At 41.5% G+C, this 18,696-nt stretch overlaps 1 protein-coding gene across 1 annotated transcript in view; it reads left to right on the top strand.

The window, feature by feature from the left end:
• The window catches only part of eea1 (early endosome antigen 1), a 180,074-nt gene that overhangs the window by 35,148 nt on the left and 126,230 nt on the right, over window positions 1-18,696 (top strand). Inside the window, exons 2-8 of the mRNA XM_084334575.1 lie at window positions 356-433; window positions 954-1,066; window positions 1,558-1,612; window positions 3,037-3,102; window positions 4,035-4,065; window positions 4,231-4,335; window positions 15,680-15,801. Coding sequence (XP_084190701.1) covers window positions 356-433; window positions 954-1,066; window positions 1,558-1,612; window positions 3,037-3,102; window positions 4,035-4,065; window positions 4,231-4,335; window positions 15,680-15,801 — 570 coding nt within the window. The remainder of the gene's footprint in view (window positions 1-355; window positions 434-953; window positions 1,067-1,557; window positions 1,613-3,036; window positions 3,103-4,034; window positions 4,066-4,230; window positions 4,336-15,679; window positions 15,802-18,696) is intronic.

The following is an 18,696-nucleotide window of genomic DNA, read 5'->3' on the forward strand; positions in this document are numbered from 1 at the left end:
TTTAGAATAAATAAAGCATTAACATTTGCATGGTGTACCCTTTCTGTGTCTATTCATCCACAACATGAAAATATTCGCAATTAATCATGAAAAAAAATCGATTGTATTTCAACCAGAAATGCTTAAACAATAATGTTAGTGATAGAAGGGAACACATTTTGTGCAAAAATGGAAAGCTTTTCAATTTCCATGCGGCAGAATTGTTACAATAGCCAATAATCCATTTTCCCAATGATAAATCCCTATACAGGTGGACCTCGCGGGCAGTCCAAAGCGACGTCAGACTACACCTCTGGAGCAGAAGTTCCTCTCCGAGGCTAACGTCGTTGTCCTATGTGTTCTCTCTCTCCTCCAGACTCCGGGGAAAGGAGGTGCCCAGAATGCGGAGTCGGAGCAGCCCAGTGCAGACCTGAACAATGACCAGACCTCTGAGGTAAATACACAGACTACAATGTATGATGTATATTATGCCAGTTAGGGTACCTTTAGTATACTGCAGCTTGTGTTTACTGTTTACTTTCATCTTACTCATAGCATATATTCAGATTCAAATGATTTATTGCCTATATTTATTGTAACATATAATATAACCGATAGGGCATACAGACCCTCATCTGCACCTTTTGTTTACACTGTTTATCTTTCTCATATTTTCTATATTCATAGACTTAAATATATTGTTTACTCTGAAGCTTAAGGTTCTTCCTTATCTTGCTCCATTTAAAAGTATGATCTCTGACCACTGTGTTAGCTGATTTTCTATTCTTTATCCTTATTTATTGTGCCTATACTGTATCTATGAAATCGCTGATAAACTGTCTTGTTTTGTAAGCTTGTCATTGCTGTAAATGAGGGTAAACCCACAATGTCTTATGAGTTGAAATATAGGAATGAATTGAAATGAACAGTCCGTATGAAAGGTATGGTCATAATGACTGTGCTTGTGTCTGCAGGGCTTCATCTGTCCTCAGTGCATGAAGTCACACAACTCTGCCGAGGAGCTCTTCAAGCACTATGAGCTGTTCCATGACACAGGAGGTCTGCCCACCCACGTGGCCCCTACTCGGTAAGAAACACACCTCCCACTTTCATGCGTTCTTAAAAGGAACACGCCAACATTACGGGAAACACGTTTACTGTCTTCTCCAGAGTCAGACAAGAAGATCGATACCAGTCTCCTCTCTGTGCGTTCAGTAGAAAGCTATCCGGCTGCAAGCTAGCCTAGCTTAGCACAATGAATGGATATGGATCAGTTAGCCTAGTTGTTGGGACAAAAACACCTCTTTAAGCTAGGCTAGCTCATCCTTATCCGCTATCATTCATTTGTGCCAAGCTAGGCTAGCTTGTAGCCGGATAGATTTATTGAATGCACAGAGAGGGAAAAATCTATCTTGTCTTGACTCTGGACTCAGATTTCCCATAATGTTGCCATGTTCCTTTTAAAGTATAAAATTATAAAGGCTTCACTGCTGCACTTGACTGTTCGCTCCCGTCAGAGGTCATGATTCTAGGAACATTATAATTTAGTCAAATGCATCCCCTCTTCTTTCCCCCCAGGGAAGACCTTACAATGCTAAGACAAGAAGTACAGGACCTGCATGTCTCCCTCAAGGTATATAAATTCTTACAATAACAACATTACTTGGAAAGGCATGTATTTCTTTAACACTTTGGATGCCACGGGTCCCGTGGTTTAAAAGCAAGCGTATGCCACCACCCACTTCAATGATGGAGCACTCGCATTTGTGAATGCATTTACTATATCTTAAATTATGGCTATGTGTCTAATCTGGCCGTCGCTTATCAATGACTTGTTTGCAGTCAACATTGTCAAAACAGATTGTTTTTTAATCGGTTCATTTCCGTTTTATACCATTTTGAAAAACTTCCAGAAGATTTCAGAAGATTCTGTGATAAACGCCCTTTACTGTATACACAAAACATGTTGTTATTTTTCGGCCTATTTATGAATAGTTTTCAAATAAACGCTAGATTATCGATAGTAGGGATGCTCGATATTGGCTTTTTTACCGATACCGATATACCGATATTGTCCAACTCTTAATTTCCGATACCGATATCAACCGATACCGATATATGCAGGGTTTCTCCCCCCAAAAAAAATAATAATAATTTCAGGTAATTAACATTACATATCTCTTGTCGTGTAATTAACACAACATTATGCATACTTTGACAATAAATAAAATAATAATTTGTTCTTACTTGCTTGCCTGGGTAAATAAAGGTAAAAAAAAGAAAAAAGAAAAAAAGAAAAGATTTGAAAACCGATACAGATATTTTCCGATATCACATTTGTATGCCAATATCGGCCGATAATATCGGACATCCCTAATCGATAGTATATGTGTACTTATGCACGCTATATAAGCGGGCTGAAAAATCCAATCTCTTATTTCCTGATCGCACACACACACACACACACATGGGGCCCACATTGATATCTCTGTGAAAAAAGCTCTGATTATCCTAAGACTGGTAAAATAGATTCCTTACTTCAGATCAGATGTTCTCCAAAAAGATTATTTCAATTACTGATCGCCATTCCAAATATCGATCGTGTTTATTGATCCAACGCTGGGTGGTCGAAACACTGATTCCACGCTGTTCTGAGGCTCCACAATGGATCCGATCGTCTCGGGTGACTTGTCTGAGAAGTAAAATGAGGAAGCAGGATTTAATTTTTTTCATGCTTTTCATTCAGTCTAATCCAATGGGGTGCAGTACCACAGGGAGAGACGATTTGGGGCGGTATTTTCCCGAGCTCAGAGAGAGTTCCAGTGGTAACGGGGGGCTAGATTGATCAAATATGAATGGAAATCACTAATAAAAAAATACGATTAACAACTGGATTTCTCGCTCCGTGGCACTCAACAGTCGGGATGAAATAATGAGAATTCTCGTCCGTGGCACTCAAAGTGTTAAAGACGGTCTACGGTGCATACTGTATGCTGATGATGTGATGATGATGATGATGATGATGATGAGGATTGTATGGCTGTGTTTCTCTCTTAGGAAGAAAAATGGTTCTCTTGTGAGCTAAAGAAAGAGCTGGACAAAGTTCAAGGACACCTCAAGCAAGTAATTCCTTTAAGATGTTTAAAATATGTGCCATAACCGTCACTCATGTCTTATCTTAGGGAAATTACACAAAATAACTATTTGGAAAGCCAAAGTACCTTTTTAAAGGCCTAATCCATGATTGTTTTGGACTATATAGATGTTGGGTATGTACTCACTCACTCACTCACTCACTCACTCACTCACTCACTCACTCACTCACTCACTCACTCACTCACTCACTCACTCACTCACTCACTCACTCACTCACTCACTCACATACATTCTTGGGGAGTTTGAACTGTAGATGCAAAATACACTATTCTGAACCCATTCTAAATGGGAATATACATCTTGGGCCTATGCTACAAAGCTTTGTTTAACATACCCAGGGTATCTTTGCGGTAGCTGGCCTCACTAACGACTGCAGTCACACATAACCAGTGTCACGACAGTGGTTATGAGGTTGGTCAGTCGACCCAGATTTTCACATTCCTCATAACAGAGGACGTTTCAGACACAGATGACTAATCACAAACACAGAGCTGTCTTCTAGAAATGTGCAGGCAGAATGTTTTATTCAATAGTTATGCTGAATTTAAACAGAATCCAAATGAAAAGTATTGGTCACTAAATGACTGCATGCTGGCAAACTAAGAATATCTAAGAATATTTGCATACCTATACACATATATTTATTCTCATACACCTCTGCCATTACATATACACCAAATAAAACAATAAATTAAAAGTTGTGTGGTACTGCTATTCACTAATGTAACACTTCAATCCTGCTGTTCTCTTTCCCTACTCATCCCCCGGCTTCTCCAGCTGTCCTACAAGTCACTGATTGGGCCTTTAATTATATGATTAATAAAGGCTCATACTTACTACTGTGACTGGTACGCATGAGGCTGTACATATCAGTGTCTCTCTCTTCTTTGGGTTCACAGAACGATGACCAGACAGGCCCAGAGGATGCAGGTATGGGGTGGATGGTTGTGGATGGGGTGGGAATGGGATGGATGGGGGTGGGTGGGGTGGCTGGTTGTGGGCGGGAGGCTCAAGGAACACATTCGATAAAAGAGATTCCACTTCCTTTTGATAACAGACTTCAATCGCTAAGACGTGACGTTTCTTTTTCCCCAGCTTTGGAGAGGAAGCTGAATGAGGCGGAGACGGAGAGGTTCAACATCAAGCAGATGAAAGACTTGTTTGAGCAGAAGGCTGCCCAGCTGGCCACAGAGATAGTGGGTTAGTGTTGGCCTGGCAGACTGGAGCCCTGTGTTGCTGCTGCCTGACATCTCTCTGGAAACCACAGTGCTCTTATTTCTAGGTCACCCATTGCAGCCTATGTTGTCGCTCATCGGAGTAGAGATCAGGCTCGTTTTGTTAATCTTGTTTTAAGCCACTTCACAATGAGGCTTAGCTATCGATTTACCCCCTTTTTTTTTTCATCCCAATTCTTTTAGTCGTTGTGCCAATTCCCTTCCTGGTCGTTACACGCTTTTGCCCCCTACTGTCGGCCTTGGGAGGGAGAAGACTACCACATGTCTTCCTCCGATACATGTGAAGTCAGCCAGCCGCTTCTTTTCACATGACAGCGAGGACTCTCACCGGGGGAAGTGTAACGTGTGGGAGGATCACACTATCTCCCCCAGACCGCTGACAGCTGGATTCGATCCCAGAGTCTCTGCGGTGGTAGGCGAGCGCTTGGTCCGCTGCGCTACCCAGCCGCCCCAGCTATCGATTACTTTGTGTAAATTTCACTTGGATGTCATTAGCCGACGCTGAATATTAACACTTTCCGTGCCGGAGCTCCGGTGCCCCAGAACCCTGTTGCATGCCAACGCCCACTTCAATGATAGAGCTCTCATATTTGCGAACGCATAAACTACATCTTAAATTATGGCTATGTGTATAATATGACCGTCGCTTATCAATTACTTGTTTGCAGTCAACATTGTCGAAACGGATTGTTTTTTAATCGGTTAATTTCCGTTTTATACCATTTTGAAAAACGCTTGTTTTATGAAAGTTCCAGAACATTTCAGAAGATTCTGTGATAATCGCCCTTTACTGGAATACACAAAAAACATTGTAATTTTTTGGCCTATTTATGAATCGTTTTCAAATAAACGCTAGATTATCGATAGTATATGTGTACTTATGCACGCTATAGAAGCGGGCTGAAAAATCGATACACACATAGGGCCCACGTTGATATCTCTGTGAAAAAAGCTCTGATTGTCCTAAGACTGGTAAAATAGATTCCTTACCTCAGATCAGATGTTCTCCAAAAAGATTATTCCAATTCCTGATCGCCATTCCAAATATCGATCGCGTTTATTGATCCAACGCTGGGTTGTCGAAACACCGATTCCACGCTGTTCTGAGGCTCCACAATGGATCCGATCGTCTCAGGTGACTTGCCTGAGAAGTAAAATGAGGAAGCAGGATTCCCCCCCCCCCATGCGTTTCATTCAGTCTAATCCAAAGGGGTGCAGTACCACAGGGAGAGACGATAGGGGGCGGTATTTTCCCAATGGAGCTCAGAGAGAGTTCCAGTGGTAACGGGAGGCTAGATTGATGAAATATGAATGGAAATCGCTAATAAAAAAAAAAAAATCAAAAACGAGATCTCTCGTCTCTCTGGCACTCAACGGTCGGCATGAACAAACAAGATATCTCGTCGTTGGCACTCAAAGTGTTAAGAGGTGGACCGATACCACTTTTTTCACTGCCGATACTTATTCAGAGTCCTAAGCTTTAAAGGAAAACTCCAACATTTTGGGAAATTAGCTTATTTAACATCTTCCCTGGAGTTAGACAAGAAGATGCATACCTTTTTTGTCTCTGTGCATGCATTTAGCTTTGGGAACAGTCGCTCCGTTAGCGTAGCTTAGCTTCATCACTGGAAGTGGGGGGGGGGCGGAGCCTGACGTTCCCTACAGGGTCTTACAGTCACCAAATACAACTCCAAAACGTTCCTGTAAACATGTTGTGACCTGTGTATTCACCACGTGGAGAAATAAAAAATAATTGAATTAGACAATTACGTTTTATAAGCAAATATACTCTGAACTATTTTTTGCCTAACCACTCGAGTCTCTGGGCGCAGTCAGTGGTTTCAACGTGAAGCCGTGTTTGTTCATATTCTCATTCCTTCAAAGGATCCGAACCGATTGAAGTTTATGGATACTCGAGTCATTATATTTGCTTTACCATCCTGTTCTGTGTTAGCTCCGAGCGTGCAGTAGTTAGTATTATATTATCAATACCAGCCATTGGATTACTGTTTTCTAAATTGGGGAGGCTTTTAATCGTCAAGGTAAGAGGATTTTTTTTGTATTTTATTTTTTTATTCTTTTTTAAACAAACATATAAACAAACATGACAACACACGATAAGATATACAAGCATTAATTGTCAGGGCACATCCAATGGGATCACCTTTTGGTTAGTTGTTTTATATAAGATATACCCATAATACCTGTTATCTAAAAAAAAAACCCTACATACATATGCTCAGCTCGAACCCCCCCCTCCCGGACCCCACCTTGAGAAGTACCTCCACTATCCCTCGCACCTAACCAGACACTACCATTATAAGCTAGCTTTTATTCTCTCCACCACTTCTAACCACATTGACATTTTGGATTCATTGAGACCCAGAATTCTTGCTGTAGATATTTCATGGTAAATTACATCGAGATATGTAAGAAACCAAACTTTACGGCACATTTTTTCCGGTTGAAACCAGCGTGATGCGATCAGCTTTTTGGCTACTGTGATACCCGATAAAACCAATCTCTTTAGCTGTGGATTCACTGCAAACTCAAAAACATCATTCAACAGCAATACCGAGGGGTGTACAGGTATATTCCAAGATACGAGTTTTGATATTTGTTGGGTCACATCTTTCCAGAATGCCTTAACTGGTGAGCAGTCCCAATACATGTGCATAAATGTCCCTTCGTCCCCATTTGTACATTGGGTGCATTTGGAATCTTGTTTGAGCCCCATTCGGCACAGTCTTATAGGAGTCAAGTATGTCCTGTGAATATAGTTAAGATTGATTTGTTGATGATCCGGGTTCCTTGATGTAAGTCGGACATTTGCCCAGGCTCCTTGCCAATCAAAGTCGTTTTCCAGGTCTGGTATATCCCTCCTCCAGACAGAGTCAAGTTGGAGGGTTTCATACGAGGACGTTAGTAATTGATGATAAAATTCTGAAACAAAACCTCTCGATGTCTCTCTTGAGTAGAAGAATTTGTGGTATCTGTGGTGTTCAATTGGTCTGTCTAATGGAACACCGTGAGACTTCAAACATAGCTCTAACTGTTTGTGAAAAAGCCATGTGGACTTGGTGAGATTAAATTTTTTGCGTATTTCTTTATCACTACAAAAACCCTGTTTGTTAAAAATATCCCCTAATGAGTGTATGCCTTGCTCTTCCCATATAGGGAATCTTATAGGTCGTTTTCCAATTAAGAGAGCATTGTTATTGAATAAGGGAGTATGGTTGTGCCATTCTTGTGGGTTAGGATTTTTTTTTTGTGATTCACGCCATATCCGGATCGCATGAGTAATTATGGGGCCAAATTTTCGTTCACAGTGCTTGATTGGTAGTTTAGTGTATGCTATGTCCTTCAGTCTATGTGGGGCTACTATGTTTTCTTCTATTTTTCTCCAAGATGCTAATGCTTGGGAGTCAAACCATGTTGTCAATGGACTTAATGAGTACGCCTTAAAATATAGGAAAAAATCTGGAAATGCCATGCCACCATCTGCTTTATTTCTCTGTGCGGTGGATCTTTTTATACGTGGTGGTTTGTTATTCCAAATAAATTTGTATGTGGAGGAGTGTAATCTTTTCCAGTAACCCTCTGGAGGGGGTAACGGTAGCATTGAACAGAAGAAGTTGATTTTAGGTAGTACATCCATCTTAACTATTGATATCCGTGCTTGTACTGTGTTCTTAAGTTTTGCCCATCTATCGAGGTCGTCTTTGATTTTGTTTTGGATTTTTGTGTAGTTGTGCTTCACCGTTTGTCTTATGGTAGGGAATATTTCCACTCCCAAGCATCTGAAATGTTTTACCATCGGTATCTGTCCTGGGAGGGTTGTATCTTTTTTTGCAGGGGTGTTAAGTGGAAGGAAAGCCGACTTCGGCCAATTTATCTTAAATCCCGATAAATCACCAAAGTCCTCAATCAACTTGAGCAGATGAGGCAATGTGGTGTTGGGGTTTTTCATGAACAATATTACATCGTCCGCATATAAACACATTTTTTGTTGTGTGCCCTTGATTACGATAGGTTCTATGGATTGGGATTGTCTTATATATTGTGCTAACGGCTCTAATGATAGATTGAACAGACCGGGACTAAGAGGACAACCCTGTCTGGCAGAGCGTGATACCGGAAATATTTCAGAGATGATTGTGCCTGTTATAATCATGGCCGATGGGTCTTTGTATAATACTTTAATCATATCGATGAATCCTTTTCCTAACCCCATCCTTTCTAGCACTGCCCACAGATACGACCATTCCAGCCTGTCAAAGGCCTTCATAGCATCCAGGGACAGCATCGCCTTAGGTATGGTGTCCTCTTTGTCGGCATCAAGTACGTGCAGTATACGTCTTATGTTCTCAGTGATCAGGCGGCCTCCTATGAAGCCAGTTTGGTCCGGGTGAACTAAAGACGTCATATGCTTTTGTAATCTGATGGCTAATACCTTAGAGTACAGTTTGATATCTGTTCCGAGGAGGCTTACAGGTCTATAACTACCGCACTCGTTGGGGTCTTTGTCTTTTTTAAGGAGGACTGTTATGAGTGCAATATTGTCGGTTTTATGGAAGTTCCCCTCCTTGACTGAGTATAAGATCATATTTAGTAATAAGGGGCCAATTATGTCCCAACAAGAAAGGTACATTTCTGATGGGAAACCGTCTCTTCCTGGAGCCTTACCACTTTTCATTGCGGTTATGGCCATCTTGAGTTCCTCTAGTGTGATCGGTATTTCTAACTAAGGTAAGAGGATTTTAAGTCATGGTATCCATAAAAAAAAGGAATGAGAATATCAACAAACACGGCTTCACGTTGAAACCACTGACTGCGCCCAGAGACTAGAGTGGTTAGGCAAAAAAAAATTCCGAGTATATTTGCTTATAAAACGTAATTGTCTAATTCAATAATTTTTTATTTCTCCACCTGGTGAATACACGGGTCACAACATGTTTACAGGAACGTTTTGGAGTTGTATTTGGTGACTGTAAGACCCTGTAAGAACATCAGTCTCCGGCCCCCCCCCCCCCCCCACTTCCAGTAATGAAGCTAAGCTACGCTAACGGAGTGACTGTTCCCAAAGCTAAATGCACGCACAGAGACAAAAAAGGTATGTATCTTCTTGTCTAACTCCAGGGAAGATGTTAAATAAGCCAATTTCCCAAAATGTTGGAGTTTTTGTGTGTGTGTGTGTGTGTGTGTGTGAGTGTGTGAGTGTGTGAGTGAGTGAGTGAGTGAGTGAGTTGGCCGGCCGATACCGAGTACCGATCTGTCGCTTTTAGTACAGTACAGACGTTGACTGTCAGTTTGGAGTCATTAGACAAAAGCTCAAACATGATTCTGTGTGTCAAAAAAGCAGCAAATCAAGTCACTTTGCATTGATTTGATCTTTCCTGGTATCACGTTTTGGTATTTGGTATATTTTAGCTTGGTATTCAGGATAACTGCGGGGTATTAAAAAGTATTGGATTGGGGCGGCTAGGTGGCGCAGTGGGCAAGGCGCTCGCCACCAACGCAGGAGATGCTGGGTTCGAGCCCAGCTCTCGGCGTTGCTACCAGCTTGGCTGGTCGTTCATACTAATACAATTGGCAGTATTAGGGGGTGGGAAGCTGGTGGGTGGGGATCGGAAGTTGTGGACAGCGACTCCTACAGGTCGGTTGGTGAGCCTGCGCAGTAGAATCAGGAAGCGACGAGGGCGGCGTGTCCTTCCCACGCACACCCTCACCGCTGAGAGATCGCACTGTGCAGGTGAAAAGATGCGACGGCTGCCTCCTCAAGTACCGGAGGGGACACGTGATGCAAGGCTTCGTCCACATTGCAGCCGGCCTGTGGGAGGCATGGCCTAACAGCGTTCGAGACAGGGGAGGGGAGAATTGGACAATACGAAAATTGGGGACGGGAGAAAAATTGAAAAATGGGGAGAAAAAGTAGATACAAAAAAAAGTATTACCGGTAGATTCATAATTCTCAATTTAAGGCCTGTAAGATTACAGTGTTGACAGCTTCCTCGTTGATTGTTATCACCTTCCGTGAAGTCTCTGCGTTGTGTTTGTTTGTTGTTTGTTGATGGCAATCTTACTGGCTGTAACACTGTTTCACCCCATTGATGCACCCGGATGGAAGAAAGTACTGGAAACCTGGTCTCTTTAACACTTTCGCGGCCACTTGGATCCGTCTAAAATCACTCTAGACGGCCAGCATTTCTAAACAGACTTGCATAGTCCGTGGGGCTGTTTGTAGAGCTAAATCTATACTTTATAGTATTGCTATCTGTCCATTCTCATTGTCAATGGAGACCATAAACCGTCCCTTCAAAATGGCTTAAAGAAATAATTTTTTCATCAATATGTTCTCATTTTATAGCGTCTTGAATAGAAGCGTTATAAGGGATTTTGGCTGGGATATTTCCTGGAAGGCGAGATACAGGCCGCTAAGCTACTAACGTTAAATCCAATGGCATTTCGGCTATACAGAAGCTACAGTTAAAACTCAAACTGCATATGATCGGTATGATGGTCCACCATGAATGCATGAAAGGGGGGGGGGGGGGGGGGGGGATGTCGTTTCTGATTATTGATTACCAATAACTGCATTAGCCTCAGTAGCCACATTCGCTGATCGGGTGGATGGCTATCATAACGAGCCCTGATCAGCATATAATTTATGCGAAAAAGATCTTACCGTGGGCCGGTTGGATCCCCCAAAGGATTTCCCAGTTATCGATCGCCATCTGGTAGATCGATATGTCCATTGGCTGATGATATATTCCTTTACTGCACACTGAAATCCGCGTCCCAAAACGTATTCCAAGCTACAGGCTATAGGCATCGCTTCCTGTTAGCAGAAAACTACATTGGAGGTCCAGAAAAAATAAGACAACTTCTGCCACAGGGAACACTGCATTATCGAGATAGCGCCCCTAAGAGGATCTGGCCGGTAATGCACTTTTTCGAATTCAAAGAGTAGGGTACTTCTGCAGTGCTGCTCGGTGACATCGTGTAGGTTATTACAATGGAATAAAAGCCAAAACAACCTTGCCACGGACATGTCCGTGGTTGGTCCTCAACCGTTGGATTCGAAACACGGATTTATCCGTGGTCGGGCGCCATTGTGTTAACAGCAGGATGTTTATTTCCATAAACATAGCATCTCGTACAAAATGAAAAGTCTTTGATGGTTTCAGAAACTAGATTAACACATTCAGTGCCATTCACTGATGTATACGTTTCTGACGCCCGACCGCTGAGTGCCAATCACGTGTTAACACGTTTCTGGATAGTTTTTCTTTTTTTTCCCGATTTTAATACCCTATTAGATCCAGGGAGCCTGGTGTTATCATAGGGAACGAGTCTGCGATCACAAGAGTCCAATACTGCCGCCTGGTAGGATGCGGCCGGTATTGCATATCCTTTCAAACGTTGAGTCTTTGGCTGTGCGTCAATTATATAGGTCTGGGCGGACTTTTCTTAGTCGGACAAGTGTAGCGGTTCTAATGCTCGGATTGAGAAGAAACAATTACTCCTGTGTTGGATTATGTTGGCGGAACGATGGACATCAATACTTGGAATGGCGATCAGATAATTGGAATATTCTTTTCAGGGTACAGCCTAGTCAGGGTAAGGGCTATATGGTATCAATCTTGCGTTGATCCAATAATGTTTTCATTGCGATCCGAGCGCATGTGTGTAACACTACTCCATAACGTATTCCGTTGGTGACGATCAAAGTATCAAAAATCTACCCCCCCCACCCTTTCATGCATTCATGATGGAACATAATACCGATCATATGCATTTGAATTTTCAACTGTAGCATGTGTAGGGACAAAACGCCAATGGATTAGGTATAATACACATTGCGGCGTATAACCAGCCTCTCAGGAATTGACCCGGATCATTCCGAAATAACACTCATATTCACGGTATAAAACAGGAACGTATGGATGGAAAAATTATAAATATTTTGCATCTTGACCGGAAGAAACCCAGTGTCAAATGACTATAGTATTGTATCCATAGCTATAATATAGAATATAGTTATAGCTCTACAAACAAGGTGACAGACTACATTGGTTTAATGGGTGGCATGAGCATAGCCACTTCCCGGAAGAGGCGTGGCACTGAATCTGTTAATAGATTCTCCGTCATTCGCGTCGGTGGGTCTGTGGCCGGTCTGTTAGCCGAAACCCATCTGTTAGTAGGGGTGGGAATCGCCAGAGACCTCGCGATACTTGAGCCGCGATACGATAGTATCGCGATACTCGATATATCGTGAATATTGTGATATATATTTTTTTTTAATCAATTTTTTTTATTTTTTTTATTAACTGCAAAGTAAAACTGTATAATAAAATAAAGTTCAGTCTGTTCATCTCACTTCAATAATTTTTATTCCAGAACATGGTGTTTTCTCAAGCAGACAGATGTAAACACTGTAATCTGTGTTGCATGTACCTGACAAACGGAACTGTTTGTATTAGTCATATTCCAACTTAACTGAATGCACATGTGTGTCTGTGTGGACTACTGTACTATTACAGGTATTTTTTTTTATCCACTTTTTCTCCCATCCCCAATTTCGTATCATCCAATTCAACCCTCCCCTGTCTCGAACGCTGTTTCATGCCTCCCACAAGCCGGCTGCAATGTGGACTAAGTCATACATAGCACAAGTCCCCTCCGATACTCGAGGTAACAGCAGTCGCATCTTTTCACCTGCGCGGCGCGATCTTTCAGCGTCAGGGGTCTGGGCTTTGGAGGGGCCCCGCCCCCATCGCTTCCTGATTCTACTGCAGGCGCACCAACCGACCTGTAGGAGTCGCTGTCCACAACGCCCGATCCCCACCCATCAGTTTCCCTCCCCCTAATACTGCCAATGTGTATTCGTGTGGACGACCACCTAAACTGAAAGCAATGTGGAGCGCTGGGCTCGAACAGGTGAACCCAGTGTCTCCAGCATTCGTGGTGAGCGCCTTGCCCACTGCACCACGTAGCCGCCCTATTACAGGTATTGAAATGAACAATGCAACTTCCTTATACAATTTTTTTTTCTTTTTTTTCCTTATTTTCTTTTATGAATAATTAAATATTGATACTTGGCGTCCCTGTATCGATACAGTATCGCCACGCAAAGTATCACGAAACTACTACTTATCGATTTCTTCCCCCACCCCTATCTGTTAGCCTAAGCTATCTCTGTCTACCGCCTCGTGGTCCTCCCATCCCCCTCCCCATAAGGGGGAGGAAGAGGCCGGTGTCGGTCCGTCTCGCTTGCTATCAAAACCCGCCTGTCTCTGTTACCGGAAGACTACCCGCTTAACGTCTTAAAGTCTCTCCCTCTCCCGCGATGTTTCTCTAACTCTCTTCGCCCACCCCTGGCACCGCCATCTGTCTTTAAAAAGGGATGCTCTCTCTCTCTCTCCTACTCTCGTCACTAAGCAACGGCAGCTGCTCGTCACCTCTGACCCAAACAGCTACGGCCCGGCCTATCTCTTAATGGAACGTTGATGTTATTTTCCTAGCTGTGACTATGAGTGACCTTCTCTCTCTCGCTGGCTTCTTATCTCGTTTCTATCCACCACTCTTTGCCCGTTAAACTAATATCTATATGATATTATAACCATATGAAAACCAGTGATATCTTTCAGGCCTTAGTTAGCAGGTATTACATTTTTACCGCCCGGCTGTCAGTTCAGTGTCACTATGTGTTTATTTTGGCTAGTATGGTCGTAAAATTAAGTTTAGTTCCAAGTTGTATTGGAAAGGTCTTAAAAAGTCTTAGATTGAACTTGTTGAAACCTGCAGATACCCTGGTATTGGACCGATATCTGATACCAGTATCGGTATTGGTGCGTTCCTACTAAATAAAATAAGATAAGAATAAACTTTATTATCCCCAAGGGGAACATTTACTAGGAACATCAGTGCTGCATCAGTCTGCGATAACGGTGTAAACAAAAAATAAAAAGATATATATACAATCATTCATACAGATAAATATGACAATGCATAGAGACATACAACCATAATTCATAAGTAGGTAAACTCATTTCAAAAGCTTCATATTGCACCTTTCACTTTAAATTGCACATTGCCCTTAGTGTTGCACCATGCCACAATTATATTGGGACAACAAAGAGGTGACAACCCACTGTTAAGTGGAACCTCCAAGGAATAGAACAAAACCTCAAGTGTTACTGTTACCGACGACTTACTTAGGAGGATGTAGGAAGGAAGGAGAGCTTATAGCGGTTGCTCTTGTATCTACTTGCTCTGAACCCTGAGGGAAGAACTTCGGGGGGGGGAAACGCATACAAAACTAATCTGAATCCTATTATCATCTTACAGAAAAAGGCAGAAAAAGGGTTGTGAACAATGTTGGTTATCTCCATCCTACAAACACACTGTTTTTTTAACTAAGGGCATTAAAGTTCCTCGACTTAGTTGACCTTAAAACAGCAGAGATCGTTTTTAAAGCTAGAAGTTATCAACTGCCATGTAACTTACACATTTTGTTTAAAGAACGAGAGGTGACTTATAATTTAAGAAGAACACTCAATTTGAAACAGCCTAGAGCTCGAACCACACTTAAAAGTATGTCTGTCAGTTAAAGGAGTGAAATTCTGGAACAATATACCGGATGAAATAAAAAACAGCAGGAGTATTTTTAAGTTTAAAAAGATGTTTAAAAACAGGGTTTTAGAATCTTATAGTAAAATTTAACCTACAATCTGTTTTTTTTTATTTAATTTTTTTCCTACCATGAAACTCTGGTATTGCAGATACATTTTAGATTTTCCTATGTTGGCTTATGTTCTTTTCAGGAACGTTTTTTGTTGATTGTTGATTTTTTGTTGTTGTTTATTTTTTGTTATATTTTGAAAACTTTAACTTTTTTTATTTGTTTTTTGAATTAGGGGTAGGTTGCTCTATAAGCCTTCGGCTTCAAACCTATCCTTTTCGTTTGTTTATTTGTGAAAATGTTCGAAAAATTATTTGTTTGTTTATTTATTTGTAAACATTCGAAATAAAATAATTCATTCATTCATTCATTCAAAAAGAACTTCGTATTCAGGATATAGAATATGAGAAGGGTCCTGTAAGATTCTCTGTGCCTGGCTGACCACTACATTCTTAAAGATTGAGAATTGAGTGACGGATACTTAGTATTTCCGGTGACCTTCATCGCTGCTTTCACTTGCCTTTCAAGCTTCAGTCAATACTTCAATACAGTATATTATAACCGGATAGACGTTTGAGTTGTTTTATTGGTAGTAATACAGGCTTATCAATAATGTTCCCAACAGACATCAAGTCCCGCTATGATGAGGAGAAGAGCCTGAGAGAGGCTGCTGACCAGAGGCTGGCCAAACTGACCCAGGATCTGCAGAAAGAGACGCACGAGAATGAGAGACTTCATACTGAAATGGTACAACATACACACATTTCCTTTCATTTAATTTCAAACCTTTATTTAACTTCGAAAGGCAACTGAGGTTTCCCTAATTTAAAGTCATGTTGAGTGTACATACAGAAAAAATAAGCATATAAAAAAATCACACGGCATATAAAATCATAAAAATAAGACAACAAGACGAGGTAAAAAGCAAGGATAACAAATCGATTAAAACACATACAACTTGATTGACAAAGGTTGGAGATCAAGGTTTTAAACTCTGCAACAAAGGGGAGAATCTCAAGCTTTAAGGACTGTTGGAGTTCATTCCATGACCTAGAGGGGCATCGCAGCACAATGCAGATTTACCCCGTTCAGAGCAAACTCTGGTGACCTTAAGGAATGGGTTCCATAGATTCCAAAATCCCATTCCAATAATGATGTAGTATTCACACATACACAGTGCACAGATGTTTGTCCTCTTCTTAACCTCTTAAGCCCCGGAGCCCTATTGTCTGAAAATATGCCTAAAATACATACATAAGTAAATGGAATATTGCTCCACTTCTACAAGGTCCATTTGCATGTTATTGGTATCTAGGGACATCAATGGACCTCAGTGAATATATTCCCAGTGTCAGAAATATTGTCTATATTACTAGGCTTGCTTAAATTGTGATGAAACAAAAGGATAATATGAATTATGATTTTTCTTTGCATCTTTGCTAAAAATGACCAGACATGAAGGACTGCCACTGAGCTCGTTCAGTACCTTCTTGAGATCACGTGTACAAAAATCTAAGGAAATGAATAAAGGGAAGATGATTAAACAGAAGGTTTTGTAGATACAGTACTGAATTCTCCCTTCCGGACCAATGCAATTAGAAATATCATTATATAATATAGAATAGCAGGCTTATTATAGCTTATTATAGCCAATTCGCACATTTATGGATTGTGCCAAATCTTATTTTTCAAACTCCCGAGTTCAATTTGGATTTATTATCACCAGGCGTGCATAAGAACAGATAATGAAATCTACTGTATGTACAGTAATTTTCTTATTCCTGCCAGAGTGCCGCCATTTTGAAATTGATTTCAAATCTGATTGTTGCTAAATGCTCAAAATAGGGGAGACAAACTAACTGTGCTCCAATATATCCCAATAACATTCAGTTTTGTGGTATATTATCCTGAGTAATAAGAGATATTAAAAAAATTCATACAGAAGTTATTTGCTTGAAGCCCCATAGAGGCCTTTGGGAAGTGTCGTTTTGAAAAAGTCCAACGCTCAAAAGCTATGGATGTCCTCTTCAAAATGGCCCAAAACAACACAAAAACAAAAAATAAAATCTATCTAATAACACTTTAACCTATTGGTAAACTAAGGTATTGATGATAATATACATTATAACTGCTGTTGTGACATGGTTATGATGTGTATACTTGAATATGTTGGACAAAAAAAACTATAATTTTGTCAGACAGTCTGCAGAGCTTGATTTATGACGTGATGTCATTTGCGGTCCACTCCCGGAGGTTAACTGCCTTTATGAACACTTTGTATGTTAATTTCTTTTATGTTTTATAGCAACCGCTATATTTGTATGTTCCATTAATTTGTGTTAAAGGGAATGTGGCCACCAGTGATGTCATCGGGGTCAATGAATCCTTGTGTCGTGTTAATTACCGCTCCATGAAATGACAACGTCCCTATGAGACGAGGTATTGCTATTTTTTCATCTACATAATTTCATGGAGCTGTAATTAAGGATTAAACGTCCCCGACGACCTCGCCGACATATCCGAACCTGTTCACCCTCGCTAACGGTCAAACTAAACGAACAAGTGGAGAACCTCTCCTTTTGGGACGTGTGCGAGATTATAAATTAAATAAATCTGCACCGTTTTTTTTCCGGTGAAGCGCCCCTTTAGTCTGGATGACTAGCGCTGAAAGGAAACCGTGAAATCTCTCTGGCTCTGCGCTGCTTGGCGGAAGAATAGACAGGGACGTCCCAATAGAATTCCCCCTCTCTGTTGTCATGGAAACATGGTAACAGAACTTCATCCAAAGACTATCCATCAAGACGACTGAAAGTACTCCTCTAACGGAGTTCCTCTATGCGCCCCTGTTACACATGCCATCTTCCTCCTCCGTAGAGTGTTATCAGCCGCAGGGCCAGGAATAGATACAGACGTTGTTACTCCTATAAATCACACTAAATTGTGTTACCCTACACCGAGCAGGGCCCCTCTTGACCCCTCTTGACCCCACCCCTCTCTCTTCTCCCCCAACCAAGTCGCCCTAGCAGAGTGTCTCTCTACTGCCCCCTAGTGTCGCTGTACCGCTCCCTAGTCCCACTGTCAATCAGGTTATTGTTGAACAGTAAATATTGTATATATATGTATATATTTTGACCTGCCTGCGACGGAAGACTTGCAAAGAGGGATATTATAGGCTTGTTTGTGAAATGTGGGAGGTTGTGAAACGCGGGATGTGAAAGAGGAATTGAGATCAGGCGTGTGAAGTATAGTATGATGATTTCATGCTGCATGGTGGTGTATACGAGTAGCAGACGCAGCAATACTGACTCATCTGTCATGGGGCACAGGAAGAACATATGTGAATTATTAAAATTCCCTAATTTACAGTCATGTCGAGTACATACAGAGTTTTTTTTTTTTTAAAGATACATTTTTTAGCCTTTATCGCTTTTTGCTACTGGGCAGTCCAGTAGAGAGGGAGAGAGAGGAAGAGCGGGAGACAGAGTGGGGGGAAGACATTCGGCAAATGACGCCGGGTCCGGGAATCGAACCCGGGTCGGCCGTGCCGCGACGCAGCGCATTACATGGTTCGCCACTTGGGCGCCCAGTACATACAGAGTTGAGCAAAAAAGAAAAGGCATAAAATCATAACAATAAGACAAG

The sequence above is a fragment of the Notolepis coatsorum genome (assembly GCF_963971535.1).
Source record: "Notolepis coatsorum genome assembly, chromosome: 18".
In the NCBI taxonomy this organism is placed as follows: Eukaryota; Metazoa; Chordata; class Actinopteri; order Aulopiformes; family Paralepididae; genus Notolepis; species Notolepis coatsorum.